Source organism: Hemitrygon akajei, chromosome 18 (genome assembly GCF_048418815.1).
Source record: "Hemitrygon akajei chromosome 18, sHemAka1.3, whole genome shotgun sequence".
In the NCBI taxonomy this organism is placed as follows: Eukaryota; Metazoa; Chordata; class Chondrichthyes; order Myliobatiformes; family Dasyatidae; genus Hemitrygon; species Hemitrygon akajei.
In genome coordinates, this window is record NC_133141.1 from 29002531 (window position 1) to 29023926 (window position 21396).

At 49.1% G+C, this 21396-nt stretch overlaps 1 protein-coding gene across 1 annotated transcript; it reads right to left on the minus strand.

Moving 5' to 3' along the window:
• Positions 1-773: 773 nt before the first annotated feature.
• map3k12 (mitogen-activated protein kinase kinase kinase 12) lies at positions 774-21046 on the minus strand (the record flags this gene model as incomplete). Its single annotated transcript, XM_073071921.1, has 13 exons — positions 774-1613; positions 3473-3725; positions 4035-4102; positions 4388-4982; positions 5793-5906; positions 11279-11395; positions 11661-11770; positions 12181-12289; positions 12535-12693; positions 14137-14295; positions 14861-15052; positions 15237-15420; positions 20875-21046. Coding segments are annotated over 13 exons (2334 nt in total), but the record flags the coding sequence as incomplete, so codon positions are not given.
• Positions 21047-21396: the final 350 nt, after the last annotated feature.

The following is a 21396-nucleotide window of genomic DNA, read 5'->3' on the forward strand; positions in this document are numbered from 1 at the left end:
GATGGAAATTTATGGTCATGGACTTTGGTAGAGGAATAAAAGGGTAGACTATTTTCTAAAGGGAGAAATTCAAAAATCCAAACTCACCAAGGGGCTTGGAGTTCTCGTGCAGGATTCCCTAAAGGTTAATTTGCAGGTTGAGTCGGTGGTGAAGCAGGCAAAAGCAATGTTAGCGTTCATTTCAATAGGACTAGAATATAAAAGCAAGGATTTACTATAATGCTGAGGCTTTATAAGGCTTTGGTCAGACCATAGCTTGAGTATTGTCAGCTATTTTGGGCACTTTGTCAAGAAAGGATGTGCTGCTATTGGAAAGGATCCAGAGGAGGTTGATGAAAATGATTGATCCCAGGAATGAAAGGCTTTACATATGAGGAGCATTTGATGGCTCTGGACCCATATTCATTGGAGTTTATAAGAAAGAGGGAGGATTTCATTAAGTGTCAAAAGGCCTCAGAGAGGATGTTTCCTATGGTGAAGAAGTCTAGGGCCACAGATTTACATTTGTGAAATTCATTGTAACAGGCAGCTGTGGATGCCAAGTCACTGGGTACGCTTAAGTTGGAAGCAAATGGGCCTTGACTAATCAGAGAATGAAAGGTAATGGGGAGAAGACAGGAGAATGGGGTTGAGAGGGAAATGGATCAGCCATGATCAAATGGTGGACTAGATTCGATGAGCCAAATGGCCTAATTCTGTTCTTATCTCTTATAGTCAGCACAGTTATTGTACTGTTCCATGATCTACGGTCTCCTCCACCCGCCACTCATACAGAGACATCACACACCACATGTTTGTCTAAAATTCTCATATTTATTTTGTGTGTGTTGTGTGCGTGTGGAGAGACAGCAGTCTCTTTCTCGCTTCTGTCTGTCAGTCTCTCTCTCTCTCCCACACACACACACACACACTCTTCTCTCCCTCTCAGTCTCCTCCTCTCTGTCTCGCCCTTCTCACCCTCTCCACCCTCCTCGCTCTCTCCCCATCTCCCTTTCCATGTGAAGGAGTGTCTGGGGGAGGGGAGGCAGGCAGGACAGAGATTCTCTCACTCCCCCTTCATACACACATGGAGAGGTGGGGGCCAAGATAAGCAGGGGTTCTTTCTGACCAATGCATCTCTCCCCCCTTATACACACACACACACACACACACACACACACACACACACACACACACACACACACACACACACACACACACACACACACACACACACACACACACACACACACACACACACACACACACACACACACACACACACATTGGGGCTGTTGAACTTAGCACCTAAAATATGACATTTGTGTCCTCGGTGAAAAGATCAGGAGGGCGTCGAGTCCACAGCAGGTGGTGTGATCCCTGATTACACGCGTGTGGAGTGCTCTGTTCCGTCTCCATTCCAGCGTTGGAAGCACGCGATAAGGTGGATGGTGTGGGGAAAGGAATAGAGGAGAAGAGACGGAGCAGTTCCATCCCAAACTTAAGTATATACAGGCCAGCTATTCCAGAGGCTACCATGAGGCGGAACTCCGGGGCTGAAGCAGCGTATCCACGGAAAGGCAGCTGTCCACGTCGGGCACACCGCAGTCTGAGTCCTCGCCGGGAGCAGTGCCCTGTGGAGGAGACACCAGGATCAGTTTACAACACAGAGACAGAGACGGCCTTTGACCCAATCCATCCCCGATGACCCAGATCCCCATCCAAGCCAGTCCAATTGCCAGCGTTTATCCCATATCTCTCCAGTGGTTCCCAACCTGGCATTAAAAAAGTTGGGAAACCCTGATCTAAAGCTTTTCTATTCACATCCTGTCTGAGTGCCTTTTAAATGTTACTACACAGTCTGAGCCTCAGAGTAGAACAGAAATGAGGAATTTCTTTAGGCAGAGGGTGGTGAATATGTCAAATTCACTGCCACAGGCGGCCATGGAGGCCAAGTCATTAGGTCTATTTAAAGCGGAGGTTGATAGGTTCTTGATTTGTCAGGGTGTCAAAGGTTATGGGGAGAAGGCAGGAGAATGGGGTTGAGAGGGAAAATAAATCAGCTAGGATGGAATGGCAAGGCAGACTCAATGGATTGAATGGCCTAATTCTGCTCCTTATGTCTCTAGCAGCTTGTTCCACATATTGACCACCCTCTGGATGAAAAAAAAGTTGCCTCTCACATTCCTATTGAATTTCCCATCTCTAGTTCTTGATTCTCCACCCTTGGGGAAAAAGACTGTGCATTCACCCTATTGATATCCCTCATAGTTTTATACACTTCTGTCTCCCACACTCTAAGGGATAAAATTCCAACCAGCCTAACTTCTTCATAAATCTCCTTCCTCTGAACTCTTCCCAGCTTTCCTATAGTTGGGTCACCAGAGCTGAATACAGCACTGAAAATGCGACCCCTGCCCCCACAACATCTGGGCAGAGATACAGTTTAAACCCAGCAAGTGTGAGGTGACAAACACAAGAGATTCTGCAGATGCAGGAAATCCAGAGTAACACATAAAATGTTGACAGAACTCAGCATCGGTGGAGGCAGTTGACGCTTTGAGCTGAGACCCTTCATCAAGACTGGAACTCCAAGTGTGAGGTGTTGCACTTTGTGAGGTTAAATATAAGGGGAGAAGTTACATTTCATAGCAGGATCCTTAACAGCACTGATGTACAGAGGGATTTTGAACTCCAAGTCCACAGCTCCCTGAAAGTGGCCACATAGACAGGTGTACAGCACGCTTGCCTTCATTGGCCAGGGCGTTGAACGTGGAGGAAATGGGACATTACATTGCAGTTGTACAAGATGTGAGTGAGGCCGCACTAGGAGTATTGTTTTGATCACCCGGTAATAGAAAAGGTCTTAAGTGGAAAGAGTGCAGAGGAGATTCACAGGATGTCGCTGGGAAACGAGGGACTGAGTAATGGAGAGAGGTTGGGACTTTATTCCTTGGAGCATAAGAGATTGAGAGGGGGTAGATTTAATGGGAACCTGAGGGCAACCTTTTCACCAGGCTATAAGGAGAGGTTGGACAAACTTGGGTTGTTTTCTGCAGTGGTAAAGGCTGAAGGAAGATCTGATAGAGGTTTATAAGATTTTGAGAGCCATAGGTAAGGTAGACATACATTTCCCCAGCAGGTACATTGACAACATTTAAAAGACACTTGGACAGATATATAGAGGATTATGGGTGAATCATGAGAAATGGGATTAACAATTGGGAATCTGGGTTGACATGGAGCTGAAGGGCCTGTTCCCATGCTGATTGACTCTATTAACATCTAAAAGAGGGTTTTGAATATAGCAGTCCAGAAGTCCTATTGCAGATCTCTACCTCCCTCTCCCACCCTTCCCTTCATTCTTCACTCACTCCTCCCTATTCCCCTCCTTCCTCATCTCCTCACTTCCACCATCCTTTCCAGCATCCCACCCATGTACAGAAGGATCCCCTCAGTCTCTGTACCCTGGGAAGCAGGCCCCAGGACCTACCTTAGGGAGCAGGGAGCCAGGGCGGATCCGGGAACGGTCGTGGTGGAGGACAGCCCCCCTCTCAGACAGACCGTCGGACAGAACTTCGGAGCCCAGGGAGTGGGGCTCATCTGATCTCTCTCCTCCTCTCTCCTCTGTGTGGGTGCCAGGCAGTTCAGGGGAGAGTTCACTGCTGTTTCCCTCGTCTGAGACCGAACCGTTCTCTAGGCTGCAGGTGGAGAGGGAGGGGCAGGCACTGAGGTCGTGGTGGAGTCTGTGGGGTGGAGTCATGAGGGAGAAAGTGAGTGGATGTTTCAATCCCCATCCCCTCCCCTCCCACTTTGCAGCCATCACCCTTCACACCTCCTGATCCCCATCTACACACTCCTCCCCAACCCACAATCTCCTCCCTCCTTCACCACCATCACTCCTCCTCACAGCCGCCATTCCCCCTCCCTCCACACTCCATCCCTCTCACAGACCACTCCCTTGCATCTTCCCACACACAATCCCTCAACACACACACACAGCAGCCGGTGTTAGAGATCTCCCCCCTCACCAAAAACACAGGGTGACCTCTCACCTCTGTCTCCGTGGAAACTCCATCTCGCTGTCAACCTCTCCTTCCTCTTCCTCAGACGAGCAGAGTCTCTGCCAGAAGTGGGGGTGGTAAAATGAGGGATATTCTTCATTGCTGCCTCGACCTCTAACATCTGATACAATCCTACATCACCACCCACCCTAACGTGTCTGGAGATAACCAGAGGGGGTCACAGAGACAGGGAGGGTAAATATCCCTCCCTCCCACATCACCACCATCCCTCTCCCACCCTCCCCTCTCCATGCCTCAACTCCCCTTCCCCTCCTCTTCCCATTCCCACTCCCCCTCCCCCTGCCCCTTCCCTCCCCTCTCCTCCCTCACCCACTCCCATTTACCTGTTTCCTTGATGTTGGGTCCTCGCCCTGGCCTGGCCCCTGGGTCTCGCTGCATCTGCCAGTGCCAGTAGGTTCCTGCCTCAGGCCTCCGTTGTCTCCCCCTCTCTCCACAGCATCAGGGCTACCTTCCATGTGCCCCTCCAGCTCTGTGGCCTGGTTCCTCGGCGCAGTCCCTCTACCCATGGCCTGGGCCCCCTCCTTGGCTTCGGATCTGGAGCTTGGCTGTGGACCCAGGCCCTGGAGCCTACCACAGGCCTCAGGGCCCAAAGCCCCCCACAACAAGTCAGGGCTGGAGGAGTGCAAGGACCCAGGGAGGAGGCGCTGAGTGGGAGCCCTTGGGCATTGTGCAGGGGGAGGGGACAGTTTGGAGGAGCAGGGGCAGGATGAAACCCCCGGGCCTCCACAGAGTTCGGCCTCCCCACGGCTGCCTTTGGTTGCCCCCCTCCGGCAGCGAGAGCGGGGTCTGGGCCGGGTCCGGCCCCTACCTGGGGAGCCCCCCTCTCCCCCATCCACCCTACCAGCTACAGACCCCCCTGCCCTTCTCCAGCGGACCTCCGGCTTCGGCAGTGTGACCTCCGACCTCAGCAGGTCTGGCCTGAAACAGAGCAGAGAGCAAGAAGGTGTTAGGGTTAGAGGTCAGACTCAAAGACTTACTGGGGTCAAAGTTCAGGTGGGGTTAAAGTCAGGTGGTCCCAATCTCTTAGCAGAGTAGGAGTGGCAGATAAAGTCAAGGGTCCCAGTCTGAGGTTGGGACTATAATAGAGGGGGCAAAGGTCAGGATCAGAGAGCCTGGTCTTTTAATGGGTGAAGGGTCCAAATGTGTGAGTGTCACATCAGAAGTCAGGGGATTCTGGCCTCCAGTGGGGAAGGAAGGGAGTGTTAGGGCCAAAGATCAAGGTTGGAAGTCCAGCCTAAAATGGAAAGTAAGAGAGTCAGGGTCAAGTTCAGGAGGTTAGGCCTACAGCAACAGGGTGAAGGTCAGGATTGGAGTTGAGTTTGGGTCAAAGCCTGTCCTGGGGGAGGGAGGTGTAATGAACTTTGTCCCCTACATCCGTGCCCCAACCCCCTCCTGAACCCTGACCAGTTGTAACCCCTTTTTTCCTTCTGAACCCTGACCTCCTCTCGTAACCGCAACCCCCTCACTCCAACCTGTTGACCTTCTACTGTGAACCCTGAACCTCTGATTCCCCAACCATGCCTTCTGGGTGATGATCTTTGCTGTGACCCCTGAACCTTCCTCCAGCCCAATGACTTCCCCCCAAGCCATGCCCCTTGACACACCGAACCCAACGTCTGTGACCTGACATCTTGTGACCCTGAACCTGCTGATGTACCTTGACCTCCTATCCCACTGGCCCCTTGCTATGACCCTTGATCCCTGCCCTGCTGAGTTCAGTGCACTAACCTCTTGCTGTGCGTCAGGTGATGTTTCAGCAGAAGTTTATCAACAGAATTGGTCGGGCGGAGGTGGGGTGGACGGAAAACCTTGGGGTGCGTCTGGTCCAGAGCTTCCTCTCTCCTAAGGGGGGGAGAGGGAAAGAACTTTAATGTGGTGCTGGAGGGTTGTGGATGGAGAGAAGGGGAAGACGACGTGGAATTATGACATGGAAGCCATTAGTGAGACTCGGCTGCAGGAGCAGTTGGACAGGCAGCTCAATGTTCCAGGGTTCCATCAGCTTAGAGAGGGAGGCATTAAAGTGGTAGGGGTTGTATTATTAGATAAAGATTTGTGTCAAATCAAACCAATGAGGATTGAGCTGGTGTCATCATGTTTCCAGCTCCAAAACAGCTTACCCACAACTGACTAACCCTGAATTGTATGTCCTTGGAATGTTGGAGGAAACCAGAGCACCCAGGAGAAAATCTCATGGCACAGTGAGAATGTACAAATTCCTTCCAGACAGTGACAGGAATCAAACTCCGATCTTAGAGTTGGCTCCTGTAAAGAGATTGCACTAACCGCTACGCTTCTGTGCCTCCCAGTTAGACTGGAGGGCTCATCTACTGAGGCATAATGAGTGGAACTGAGGAATGAAAAAGGGATGACCACATTAATGGGATTATATTACAGACCAGCCAATGGTCCACAGGATTTACAGGAGCAAATTTGTAGAGAAATAGCAGACAGATGTAAGAAAAATAAAGCTTGTGATAGTAGGTGATTTTAATTTTCCACATATTGACTGGGATTCCCATATTATCAAAGGGCTAGATGGGATAGAGATTGTGAAATATGTTCAAGAGAGTTTCCTTAATCAATATACAGAGGTCCCAACGAGAGATAATGGATCTTCTATTAGAGAGTGAGACAGGACAGGTGACAGACGTTTGTGCAGGGATCGCTTTGGATCCAATGATTATAATTCCATTAGTTTGAAGGTAATTATGGAAAAGGATACATCTGGTCCACGGATTGAGGTTCTAAATTGGAGAAACACCAATTTTGATGGTATCAAAAAAGACCTGGCAAGTGAATTGGGGCAGGTTGTTGTCTGGCAGAGACATGCTTGGTACAGTGCCAATAAACAGGATTCACACCCCGGGAAGTTTTCATGTTTTATTGTTTTACAACATTGAATCACAATTGATTTAATTTGGCTTTTTTGACACTGATTAATAGAAAATGACTCTTTCATGTCAAAGTGAAAACATCTCTACAAAGTGATTTAAATTAATTACAAATATAAAACACAAAATAATTGATTACATAAATATTCACCCCCTTCAAGTCAGTATTTAGTAAATGCATCTTTGGTAGCAATTACAGCCATGAGCCTGTGTGGATAGGTCTCTATTGACTTTGCATATCCGGACACTGCAATTTTCCCCATTCTTCTTTACAAAACCGCTCAAGCCCTGTCAGATAACATGAGGATCGTGACGGAACAGCCCTTTAAGTCCAGCCACAAATTTCCAATTGGATTGAGGTCTGGATTCTGACTTGGCCACTCCAACATTAACTTTGTTGTTTTTAAGCCATTCCTGTGTAGCTTTGGCTTTATGCTTGGGATCATCGTCTTGCTGGAAACCAAATCTTCTCCCAAGCCACAGTTCTCTTGAAGACTGCATCAGGTTTTCCTCCAGGAATTCCCTGTATTCATTTTACCCTCTACCTTCACAAGCCTTCCAGGGCCTGCTGCAGTGAAGCATCCCCACAGCATGACGCAGCCACCACCATGCTTCACTGTAGGGATGGTGTGTTTTTGATAATGTGTGGCGCTTGGCTTATGCCAAACATAGCGTTTAGTCTGATGGCCAAAACACGCTATTTTGGTTTCATCAGACCATAGAACCTTCATCCAGCTGACTTCAGAGTCTCCCACGTGCCTTCTGGCAAACTCTAGCCGAGATTTCATGTGAGTTTTTTTCAACAGTGGCTGTCTCTTTGCCACTCTCCCATAAAGCTGTGACTGGTGGAGCACCCAGGCAACAGTTGTTGTATGCACAATCTCTCCCATCTCAGCCACTGAAGCTTGTAACTCCTCCAGAGTTGTCATAGGTCTCTTGGTGGCCTCCCTCACTACTCCCCTTCTTGCACGGCCACTCAGTTGTTGAGGGCTGCCTACTCTAGGCAGATTTACAGCTGTGCCATATTTTTTCCATTTCTTAACAATTGACTTAACTGTACTGCCAAGGAAATTTTCTTGTATTCATCTCCTGTGCTTTACAATAACCTTTTCACGGAGTTGCTTGGAGAGTTCTTTTGTCTTCATGGTGTAGTTTTGACTCACCAGCAATTGAACCTTCCAGATACAGGTGTATTTTTACTACAATCAATTGAAACACCTTGACTGCACACAGTGATTTCCATTTAACTAATTATGTGACTTCTAAAACCAATTGGCTGCACCAGTGATGATTTGGTGTGTCATATTAAAGGGAGTGAATACTTATGCAATCAATTATTTTGTGTTTTATATTTGTAATTAATTTAGATCACTTTGTAGAGATCTGTTTTCACTTTGACACAAAAAAATTCGTTTTTTGATCAGTGTTAAAAAAAGCCAAATGAAATCCACTGTGATTCAATGTTGTAAAACAATAAAACACGAAAACTTCCAAAGGGGACAAATACTGTTTATAGGCACTGTAAGTGGGAGGCCTTCAAAAGTGAAATATTGAGAGTACAAAGCTTTTATGTTTCTGTCAGAATAAAAGGCAAGGCTGACAGCTTTAGGGAACCTTAGTCTGAGAGATTGTGAGACCCTGGTTTGAGAAGAAGGAGGTGCATAGCAGGTGTAGGCAGCAAGTGGAAAATGAAGTATTTGAGGAATATAACAAATATAAGAGAACACTTTAAGAAAGAAATCAGGAAAGCTAAAAGAAGGTATGAGGTTGCTCTAGCAGACAAGGTGAAGGAGAATCCTAAGGGCTACTTCAGATATATTAAGAGCAAAAGGATAGCAAGGGACAAAACTGGTCCTCTGGAAGATTAGAGTGATTATCTATGTGCAGAGCTGAAAGAGATGGGGGGAGACCATAAGTGGATTTTTTGCACCTGTATTTACTCAAAAGACAGACACAGAGTCTATAGAAGCAAGGTGAAACAATAATAAAGTCATGGATCATATACAGATTACAGAAGAGGAGGTGCTTTTTGTCTTGAGGCAAATTAAGGTGGATAAACGCCGAGGGCCTGGCAAGGTCTCCCCACAAACTTTGTGGGGGGCTAGTGCAAGAACCCTGGCACAGATATTTAAAATGTCCTTAGGCACTGACAAGGTGTCAGAGGGTTGGAGGATAGATAATGTTCTGTTGTTCAAGAAAGGCTCTAAGTATAAGTGGGGAATTTATAGGCTGGTGAGCCTGACATCAGTAGTTGGTGAAGGCAGGGCAGTGGATATTGTCCACATGCACTTTAGTAAGGCATCTGACAAGGTCCCGAATGGGAGGTTGGTCAGGAAGGTTCAGTCACTTGGCATTCAAGGTGAGGTAGTAACTTGGATTAGATTTTGGCTCTGTGGGAGAAGCCAGAGAGTGGTAGTAGATGGTTGTCTCTCTGACTGGAGAACTGTGACTAGTGGAGTGCTGCAGGGATCAGTGCTGGGTCTGTTGTTGTTTGTCATCTATATCAACAATCTGGATGATAATGTGGTTAACAGGATCAGCTAATTTGTGAATGACACCAAGATTGGGGGTGTAGTGGAGAACGAAAAAGGCTAATCAGTGGGATCTTGACCAGCTGGAAAAATGGCAGATGGAATTTAATGCAGACAAGTGCGAGGTGTTGCACTTCAATAGGACCAACCAGGGTAGGTTTTACACAATGAACGGTAGGGCTCTGAGGAGTGTGGTAGAACAAAGGGATCTGGGAATACAGGTCCATACTTCGTTGAAAGTTGTGTCACAGGTAAATAGGGTCGCATAGGCCTTCATAAATCAAAGTATTGAGTACAGGAGATGGGATGTTATATTGAAGTTGTATAAGACGTAGATGAGAGCTAACTCGGAGTGTTGTGTGCAGGTTTAGTTACCTACCTACAGGAAAGATGTAAACAAGGTTGAAAGAGTGCAGAGAGGGGAAACATCCTCACTCAGAGGGTGCTGCAGGAGTGGAACGAGCTGTCAGTGGAAGGAGTGGATGCGGGTTAAATTTCAACAAGTATGAAAAGTTTGGATAAGTACAATGGGTGGGTGAGGACAAGGAGAGAGGTGAGAGAGGAGGGGAGAGTGTTTATGTATGGTGGCGAAGGTGAGAGGCAGAGCAGGTGGGTTAAAGGTCAGGCAGAGAGCAGTGAGTGGGTGAGAGAAAGAGCTGAAACAGCTGGGATAAAGGCGGGGGCAAGGATGGGTGGGGGTAAAATCAGAGTGGAAGATATAAGAGAAAGAGAAATGAGGGTGATGCTTAGTGAGGGAGGAGGACAGAGACGAGGGGGAGAGGGAGTATGGGTAAATCTTCTCTGAACTTCTCCCAACACATCAACGTTATTCCTTCAATAAGGAGACTGATAGTTATGGGGAGAGTTTGGCAAAGTTGAGGGATGGAGTACGTCCTAAAGATTTCCACCTTTTGAGTCAGCTTTGTACACCATCTCCCAAATTTATTCAGCCAGTCATGACTGGGACACCCAATCCAGGGTCTATCCTGACACCAAGATACTGTATTTTTCAATGTTGCCAGGACTTTTAAATGAAATTTTCACTTCCATTATGACTCCAGTTATTGATGGAATTAAAAATAAAAGTTTTATTTTTACATTCCATATAAAATCCTGCAGTCTTATTCCTAGGAGCATAGGAGACTGAGGAGTGATCTTGAGGGACATAGATAAGATGCTTTTTCCAGGGTTGGGGAATCAAGAACCAGAAGGCACAGGTTTAAAAGTAAGAGGGGAGAGGTATAATAGGAACCTGAAGGCCAATGTCTTCACCCAGAGGGTGGTCTCTATATGGAATGAGCTGCCAGAGGAAGTGATTGAAACAGGTACATTAACATTTAGAAGGCAATTGGACAGGTGCATGGATAGGGAAAGTTTAGAGGGATATGGGTTAAACACAGGCAAATGGGACTGGGTTAGATGGAATCTTGGTCATCATGGACCAATTAGGTCAAAAGGCCTGTTACTGTGCTCTGTAACTGTATAGAGTGTAATACAGTCCACATTGCTCCAGACGTGGTCTCAGCCACCCACCCATCTCAGGAATGGACACAGCATTCCCCTGGCAAGAAGATGTGCCCTCCCCTCTTGTCTCGCAAGGCTTCTGCAATCAGCTCCCATCACAGGGGCAGTCCCACTGCCTGTGTGGGACTCCCTGGATGTGGGAGAGCTTGGCTCATCCAGGAGGGATGGGGCACTCAGCCAGATGTCCCAAGAATACTCCATCCTAGCAAAGGATGGGATTTGGCCCCAGGAACCACCACGTTACCCGCTTCCCCACTCAAACTCTGACCTGAGTAACTCCCTCTCCTTCAGCTCCAGTTGCAACATGACGGCGTTGAGCTCCATATAGAGATTGTTGGCTCGTTCCAGCTTCCGCTCATAGTGTTCACGGATGTCCAGGGCATGTCTGCAGATTGGGAAAAGAGGAGAGAGGTGATCAGAGATGGAAACACTGTGCCATATAAGCACCCACTCACATAAAGACCCTGAACACATCACCCCATGTTGTACTGTGTACTGCATCTGCCCTGCATTATGCTGCATAATGTGTAACACGGTCACCCCCTCCACCCCCCTCTATGTCTGGCACCTGGCCCCTGGCCTGTGTTGTACTGTGTAACGTGTCACCCACTCCCCCCCTCCCCGTGTCAGGCTGAAACCTGAGGATCCACCTGAGCTCTTCGCGCCTCCTGCGCACCAGTTCCTCATCCAGCCGGTGGAGGCACGTCCCCTCGGTCTTGATCTTTTCAAAATGCTGCTTCACCTCCTGTCGCCACTCGGCCTGGGGACAGGGAGGGGTGGGGGCAGAGGGATTAAAGATAAAAGATGAGCTCTATTTGTCACACGTACATCGAAACATACAGTGAAATGCGTTCTGCGCATCAACCACCAACACAATCCGAAGGTGGTGCTGGGGGCAGTCCGCAAGTGTCGGCATGTTTCCGGTGCCAACAAAGAATGCCCACAACTCACTAACCTAACCCGTATGATTTGGGAATGTGGGAGGAAACCAGAACGCCTGGAGGAATCCCACACGGTCACTGGGAGAGCATACAAACTCTACAGATAGTAGAGGGAACTGAACCCAGGTCTCTGGCGCTGTAAAGCGGTACGATAACCGTAACGTCTTCTTCTCCTCCCTCCATCTCTCCCTGCTCTAACCCCTCTCTCCTTCCCTCCTACGCCCTGTACCTGGGACTGGAAATAGGTTTCCTGCGGGGTGCCCAACACATCAGCCGAAGCAATGTCGAGGTGAAGGAGGATCTGGCGGAAGGAAGGTCGATTCCTCGGCTTCCCATTCCTGCAGTGGCAAGGAGGGAGGATTCAGTGGAGTGGAGGGCAGATTTAAAGAGAAGGGGTCGAAAGGGGAAGAGTGGGATCGGGGTGGTTACTGCAGGTAGGGGGCGGGGTGGTGAGGAGGGACGAGAATGGGTCGGTGGGAAGGGAGGAGGGTGGGATGGTGAAGGGGAAGGAGGGAGGGTAGGGTGGTGAGGAGGGAGGAGAGCAGTATGATGAGGCAGCATCACACCGAGAGATGAGACTCACCAGCACTGCGTCAGGAGTAGTTTGAATCCATCAGGACAGCCCGTGGGGACAGGAAGGTGGAGACTGTTGCTGCCAACACCCCAAATGATGGCAGATGAATCAACGTCCTTGTAGGGGATCTCCCCCGTCAGTAACTCCCACAGAACCACACCAAAAGACCTGCGGACAATGAGGTCCATTACACCAACAACAAATAAATCTCCCTATCCCTGGGTCAGACCCATACTGGGAGCACCATGCACAATTCCCGTCTCCCTATCCCTGGGTCAGACCCACACCGGGAGCACCATACACAGTTCCTGTCTCCCTATCCCTGAGTCAGACCCACACTGGGAACACCGTGCACATTTCTCAATGTCATAGGTAAGAAAAGGGAGGAGGTCCTGAAGGGAGAATATTGGGAGCTCGGTAGGAAGCTGAAAAACAGAACCTCAAGTGTCGTGATCTCTGGATTACTGTCTGTGCCATGCACCAGTGAGGGTAAGAAAAGGACAATTTGGCAAATGAATGTGTGGCTGAGGAACTGGTGCAAGGGGTAGGGCTTCAGATTTCTGGATCATTGGGATCTCTTCTGGGGAAGATATGACCCTGTACAAAAAGGATGGGTTCACAAGTACTTGAGGGGGACCAATACCCTTGAAGGCAGGTTTACTAGAGCTGTAGGGGAAGGTTTAAACTGGTTTGGTAGGTGGATGGGAACCAGAGTGATAAGTCAGTGGTTGGGGCAGTTGGTCTATCGGCAGATGCAGCCTGTACAGAGACTGTGAGGAAGGATAGAAAGTTAGCAGGGCAAAACCGTAGTCAATTGGGATGGTTTGAAGTGTGTCTATTTTAATGCAAGAATTATCAGGGACAAGGGTGATGGGCTTAGAGCACGGGTCAGTACATGGAGCTACAACGTCATGACCACGACAGAAACTTGTCTGTACAAGGGCAGGAAAAGCTGCTAGATCTTCTGGGGTTTAGATGTTTCCAAAGGGACAGGGAAGGAGGTGAAAGAGATGGGGGAGTGCCGTTGCTAATCTATAATACTATGTATTCCAATATCACAGATGCAGAAAGGGAAGACATCCTGGAGGAATTGTCTACTGTACTAGGTCAGTGTGGATGGAAGTCAGGAACAGGAAGGAACAATCACTCTGTTGGGAGTATTCCATAGACATCCCAATAGCAACAGAGATACTGAGGAGCAGATAGGGAGGCAGATTTTGGAAATATGCAAAAGTAACAGGGTTGTTGTCATGGGGGACTTCAACCTCCCTAATATTGATTGGTACTGTACATCCTTAGTGCAAAAGGTTCAGCTGGGGCAGAATTTGCCCCATTTCTGACACAATATATGAACAGGGGACTATAGGAGAGGCCATTCTAGATCTGGTGCTAGGTTCACACTGGGAGCACTGTGCAATTTCAGTTTGCCTCCTCCATCACACCCCCCCCACCCCCCCAACCTCCACCGTCAGTGACCCTGGTACAGGTTGATAAGACTTTTCTCCAATGATCTCCCTTCTCTGGTGACCTCCGCTCCATCAGATTCTGCACAAGCGACCTCCCATCCACAGTGACCCCATTGCCTTCCCCTCTCTGGCATTCGCCACTCACCAGATATCCACCTTTTCTGATACTGGCTCGTTGCGAATCACCTCGGGAGCCATCCAGGCCACAGTGCCGGCAAATGACATCTTGGTGCTCTTGTCACTCAGCTCTTTGGAAGTTCCAAAGTCAGAAATCTTCACCACGTCGTCAGAGGTGATCAGCATGCTGTGGCAAAGTGGGCAGGGTTAGCAATGGGGTCAGTAACAGGGACTGTTACGAGGCCCCTAACGGGGTTTGTAATGAGAACTGTAACAAAATCTGCAAACAGGCTCTGTAATGCTAGGGGAAATTGGGTCAGTAAGTAATGAGGGACAGTAACTGGGATGAAGAGGGTCAGTAACAAGTACAGTATTGGGAATGGGGCACAAAACACTTCACTACTCTCCTGATCCCCCTCACTCATCCCTTGGACGCTTCTTGGGAACAATCCCCCAACCATCTCTCCCCAACCCCAGGCATTTGTCTGTCCCTGTTGATGTTTACATCTCCCCCCACCACCCTTCTTCCCTGTGTCTGTCCATGGGAACTTCCCTCCACCCTCCCGCCTCTCAGTCTGTCCCTGCAAATCATCCTCCCCACCCTCCTGTCCCTCGGTCCAATCGTAGGGACCATCTACCCACCCCAACATTGTGCCTGTTCCTGGTACCTGGTAACCATCCAACCCCACCCTTCAGTCCCCGGAAACTTTCTCCTCTCCCCCAACCTCCCTCCCCCTCCTTGCTCCACCTACTTGGGTGACTTGAGGTCTCGGTGGATGATCTTGTGGAGGTGCAGATAGTTCATGCCTCCAGCGATCCCCATTGACCAGTCGACCAAGAGGGAGGGGGCGACCTTCCTGCCTGCCCTCAGCACCTCGTAGAGCTGCCCCTGTGCACAGTACTCCATGATGATGCAGTAACAGGGGGCCTGAGTGCACACACCCCTGCAATAGAGATGGAGGGGCAACAGTCAGTGTGTGCGCAAGAGACAGAGGGAACCGTGCATGTTATTGAGAGAGGGGGGGGAGTGTGCAGAAGAGAGGAGAGGGCGCCCATGCAACAGAGGGAGAGGGGAGAAGAGAGAGTGGGGCGACACAGAGGGAGAAGAGAAGGTTACGTTGAACGCACTTGAAGGTGATGATGTTGGGATGCTTAAGCTTGCGGAGATGTTTGATCTCCGTCTCCTTCCGGTCTCGGACCTTCTTCACGGCGACCTCTTCTCCGCGGAAGCGTCCCAGGAAGACAGCTCCCTGTGCCCCGCTCCCCACCCACTGCAGCTCCGAGATCTCTTCGAAGGGAACTTCCCAGCATTCTGCTGACATGAAGCAATTGGTTACTGCAGGTGGGAGAAAGGGGGGGTGAGAACGAGGGGGCAGAGATAGTGGGGGATGGGGAGAGAGAGAGAGTAGGGTGTTGGGGAGACAAAAATCGGGGGAGAATAGAAAGCAGAAGAGTGACATTTTGTGCATCACAGTTCCTGAGGAGACACCGGATTGCGTAGAAGGAGAGAGAGTTTAAAAGAAGTGAGCAGGGGCAGTCGGTACATTTTGCGCGCCACAGTTCCCAAGGAGACTTTGGAGTGTGTAGAGGGAGAGAGAGCTTAAAGGAAACGAACGGGTGCAATCAGCATATTTTGCGCGCCACAATTCCCAAGGAGACTTTGGATCGCGTTGAGGGAGGAAGAGTTTAAAAGAAGCCAGTGGGGGCAGTCGGCTCATTTTGCGCGCCGCAGTTCCCCAGGAGACAATGGATTGCGTAAAGGGAGGAGTTTAAGTGAAGTGAGCAGGGGCAGCCAGCACATTTTGCGCACCACAGTCCTGAGGAGATATCATACTGCGGAGACGGAGAGAGTGTTTAAAAAAAGCAAGCGGGGACAGTCAGCAAATCTTGTGCGCCACAGTTCCGGAAGGAGACTTTGGATTGCGTACAGGGAGAAAAGGTTTAAAAGCGAGCAGGGCCACATTTTGCATGCCGCAGTTCCCGAGGAGACAATGGATTGCGCATAATTAGGCATTTGACAAGGTCTAATAAAAAGAAGTTAGGTTTAAATGGAGCGGCCATTGTGAGAGTGGGCCAGAATTAAAGTGGGGAGTTGAGACTTTGGCTTATCAAGGCTTCAACAAGGAGAGGCATAAGCCATAGTTTTTTTCTCATTGCTTATTTTTTCTTTATTTCTTATTGCACATTTAGAGCAGAGGGGATGCCAGGCAGGTTAGAGGAATGCTCCTCTTGCAGGATGTGGGAAAGTAGGGAGACCTCCAGGGTCTCTGATAATTACACCTGGAAGAAGTGCATCCAGCTGCAGCTTCTAACAGACTGTGCTGAGAAGTTGGAGCTGGACCTGGATGAACTGCAGATCATTCAGGAGGCTGAGGGGTTGATAAGATAGGACATATGGTGGGGGATAAGTGCACCCAAGCGTGTAAGACACAGGTAACTGGGTGACTGTCAGGAGAGGGAAAGGGAAGAGGCAGCCAGTGTCAAGTACCCCTGTGGCCATTCCCCTCAAGTAATAGGTATACTGCTTTGGATACTGTTGGGGAGGGAGTGCGGATGACCTTGCAGAGGAAAGCCATAGTGTTCAGCTCTCTGACACGGAGTCTGGCTCTGTGGCTCAGAAGGGAATGGGAGAAGAGGTGAGTCGTAATGACAGGGGATTCATTGGTTAGGGGAACAGTGAGGAGGTTCTTCCCAGATGGTATGTTGCCTCCCTGGTGCTAGTGTCTGGGACATCTTGGATCAAGTCCTCAGCATTCTTAAGTGGGAGGTTGAACAGCCAGAGGTCATGGTCCACATTGGTACCAGTGAGATGGTTAGTAAGATTGAAGAGGTCCTGCAAATTGAGTTCAGGGAGTTTGGTGCTAAGTTAAAGGGCAGGATCTCCAGGGTTGTGATCTTGGGATTGTTACCTTGGTCACATGCTAGTGAGGCCAAAACTAGGAAGTTTATACAGTTTAACACGTGGCTAAGGAGATGGTATAGGAGGGAGAGCTTCAGATTTTTAGATCATTGGGCTCTTTCCCAGGGAAGGTGGGACCTGTACAGAAAGGACAGTTTGCACCTGAACTGGAGGGGGACTAATATCCCAGCGGGAAGGTTTGTTAGTGCTGCACAGAACGGTTATTAAACCAGAGCAGAACAGATGGTGGAGAGGTTTTGGAGAAAGATGTTATTAGGCCTACAGTACGTACAAGGTCAGGAATCAAGAGGTTGAGCACGGTGGGACTAATGTTCTGAGCTGCGAATATTTCAATGCAAGGAGTGTTGCAGGAAAAGAGGATGAGCTCAGGGCTTGGATCAGCACGTGGAATTGTGACGTTGCAGCCATTAGTGAGGCTTGGTTGCAGACGGGGCAGGACTGGCAGCTCAGTGTCCCGGGATTCCGTTGTTTTAGATGTGACAGAGCAGGAGGGGTTAAAGGGGGGCATTACTAGTCAGGGAAAACGTCACGGCAGTTTTCAATCAGGACAGACCAGAGAGCTCATCTAATGAGACTTTATGGGTAGAACTGAGGAATAAGAAAGGTATGACAACGTTAATGGGATTATATAATAGACCACCCAATGGTCCAAGGGATCTAGAGGAACAAATTTGTAGAGGGATCGCAGACTGTTGGAAGAAACATAAGGTTGTGATGGTAAGTGATTTTAACTTTCCAGATATTGACTGGGACTGTCATTACTGTAAAATGACTGGATGGGATATAGCTTGTCAAATGTGCTCAGGAAAGTTTCTTTAATCAGTACATAGAAGTCCCAACTACAATACTAGAGAGTGCAATGCTAGATCTCCTATTAGGGAATGAGGAAGGCAAAGTGACATAAGTTTGTGTAGGGAAACACTTTTCTTCTCGTGACCATAATGCCATTAGTTTCAAGTTAAATGTGGGAAAGAATAGGTCCTTAGGCTGAGATTCTAAATTGGAGAAATTAACAGTATCAGAAAGGATCTGTCAAGTGTGGACCGAGACGGGTTGTTTTATGACAAAAGCATACTTGGTAAGTGAGAGGTCTTCGAAAGTGAAATTTTGAGATGCAGAGTTTGTACATTCCTGTCGGAATAAAAGGCAAGGATAACAGGCTTAGGGAACCTTGGTTTTCCTGAGATATGGAGGACCTGGTTAATCAAAAAAGGAAGTGCGTAGCAGGTATAGGCAGGTAGGAACAAATGAGTTGTTATGGAGTGTAAGACGTGCAAGAGCACTCTTAAGAAAGAAATCAGGAGAAGACATGAAGTTGTTCTAGCAGTCAAGGTGAAGGAGAATCCTAAGGACTTCTACAGATATATTCAGAGCAAAGGATAGTAAGGGACAATGGATTTTTTTGCATCTGTATTTACTCAGGAGGCAAACAGAGAGACTATAGAAGTGAGACAATGCAGCAGTGAGGTTATGGACCCTATACAGATTACAGAGGAGGAGGTGTTTGCTGTCCTGTTGCAAATTAATGTGGATAAGTCCCCAGGGACTGACAAGGTGTTCCCTCGGACCCTGTGGGAGGGGAGTGCAGAAGTTCCAGGGGCCCTAGCAGAGATTTTTAAAACTTGAGGTGCCAGAGGATTGGAGGATAGCTGATGTTGTTCGGCTGTTTAAGAAAAGCTCTAAGGAAATTATTGGCCAATGAACATCAAAAGTGGGAAAGTTATTTGAAGGTATTCTAAGGGACCAAATATATATGGGTATTTGGATAGACACAGATTGATTGGGAATAGTCAGCATGGCTTTGTGTGTGGTAGGTCGTGTCTAAACAATCTTAAAGAGTTTTTTGAGGACATTACCAGGAAAGTGGATGAAGGCAAGTCAGTGGATGTTGTCTACGTGGACTTTAGCAAGGCATTTGACAAGGTCCCGCATTGGAGGTTGGCAAGAAGGTTCAGTCGCTTGGCATGCAAGCTGAGGTAGTAAATTTGATTAGAGTCCTGATGAAGGGCCTTGGCCTGAAATGTTGACTGTTTACTCTTTTCCATTGATGCTATCTGGCCTGCTGAGTTCCTCCAGCATTTTGTGTGTGCTCTGAATTGGCTTTGTGGGAGAAGCCAGAGTGTGGTAGGAGATGGTTCCCTCTCTGACTAAAGGCCTGTGACTAGTGGTGTGCCACAGGGATTGGTGCTTGGTCCATTGTTGTTTATCATCTATATCAGGATCTGGATGATAATGTGGTTAACTGGATCAGCAAATTTGTGAATGACACCAAGATTGGGGGTGTAGTGGACAGCGAAGAAAGCTATCATGTCTTGCAGAGGGATCTGGACCAGCTGGGAAAATGGGCTGAAAAACAGCAGATGGAGTTTAGTGCAGACAAGTGCGAGGTTTTGCACATCAGTGGGACCAACCAGGGTAGGTCTTACACGGTGAACTGTAGGGTTCTGAGGAGTGTGGTAGAACAAAGGGATCTGGGAATATAGTTCCATAATTCATTGAAAGCGACAGCACAGGTAGACAGAGTCATAAAGAAAGCTTTTGGTGTTTTGGCCTTCGTAAAGTCTTGAGTACAGGGAATGGTATTATCATGTTGAAATCACACAAGACATTGGTGAGAACTAATTAGGAGTATTGTGTGCAGTTCTGGTCACGTATCTACAGGAAAGATATCAATAAGGTTGAAGGAGAGCAGAGAAAATTTACAAGGATGTTGCCAGGACTTGAGGACCTGAGTTACAGGGAAAGGTTGACTAGGTTAGGACTTTATTCCCTGGAGCGTAGAAGATTGAGAGGATATTTGACAGAGATGTGCAAAATAATGAGGGGTATAGATAGGGTAAATGCAAGCAGGCTTTTTCCAGCAAGGTTGTGTGAAGCTAGAACTAGAGGTCATGGGTTAAGGGTGAAAGGTGAAATGTTTAAGGGGAACATGAGGGGAAATTTCTTCACTCAGAGGGTGGTAAGAGTGTGGAATGACCTACCAGCACAATGGGTGGATGTGGGTATGATTTCAACATTTAAGAGAAGTTTGGATAGGTACATGGATTGGGGGGGGGGGGGGGGGATATGGAGGGCAACAGTCCCAGTGCAGATCGATGGGAGTAGACAGGCGATAGTGTTTTCTGTTTCTGAGAGAGAGACACACACACAGAGGGTGGACTGACAGAGAGAGCGGGGAAAGAGAGAGATACCAGGAAACTAAAAAGCATGGGGGATAGAGAGAGTCTTGGAGGAGACTTGGGGAGATAGGGTATTGGGAGGGAGGGAGACAGAGAGAGGTACAAAGAGTACATGTTGGAGAGAACAAAAGGGCAATGGGGGTGGGGTGTATGGGGGAGAGTGCAGGTGGGGAGGAGAGAGAGAGAAGGGGTGTGTGGGAAGTGAATAAGTAGTGGAGAGAGCAGGGGGCGTGTTGAGAGAGAGTAGGCAGGGGAGCGAGTGAAGGCTCGAGTGTTCATGACTGTAGGAGGAAAAGACGGTCCAGGGCAGGGGAGAGGGGTGGATGTTACAGCCGCAGAGGAAAGAAGAGGAGGATGAGACCCAGAAGGCTGTACATCCTCACCCTCACCCCCTCCCTCATTGGGGAGTTGGAGTGATGGAGGAGGTGAAGAGGGAGGGAAGAGGTTCCTGGAAACTTTCAGAGGGTCTATGAGTGAGGAAGATAGGTCCCAGAGATATGTAGATGGGTTTACACTCAACCTCAGCCTGCACCCTATGGTTCACATAGGCCTCATTGATGGGGTAAGGGAGTGAGGGAATTTCCCGGAGTGAGGAGGGAGAGATTCGGAGGGTCCCAGATGGAGAGATTTGGAGGGTTTTGAAGGGATCTGGAGGGTTTTCACTCACCCTCGGCCTGGAGCTTGTGCTCGCTGGAGTAGGCCTTGCCCAGGATGCTCCAGACGGGCCTGAGGCAGCCGAAGAGGCCCTCGAGGAAGCCGGGCCCCGGATGAACACAGTGGGGCCTGATGGGTGGGCGGAGATGGGGTGGGTGTCCAGCCCGGGGTTCCCTGCGGCCACCCCCCTCACAACCCCCTGCTCCTCCACCCCCAGCTGCTGCACCCCCCTCGGCCTCCTGCAGCCGCAGTACACAGCGGGTAAAGGCCTCGCGTGGGGAGTCCTCGCTGCCGTCCGTCATGGTGGGGGGGCTGCACCCACCCTGCAGCGCGCATTGGGTGGGTGACATTGCTGCCGGTGACTGCCCTGAACCCCCCGGGTCCTCAGGCGGCTCAGGCAGGCGCCTGGATGCCCCGCACAGGCCCAAGCCCAGGCCCAGGCCTGGCGATGGGGTCCGCCTCTCTTGAAGACAGGCCATGGTGACCAGGGGGTGGGAGGGGAGGGTCAAGAGGCGGTCTTAGGGTCACTCCTGAT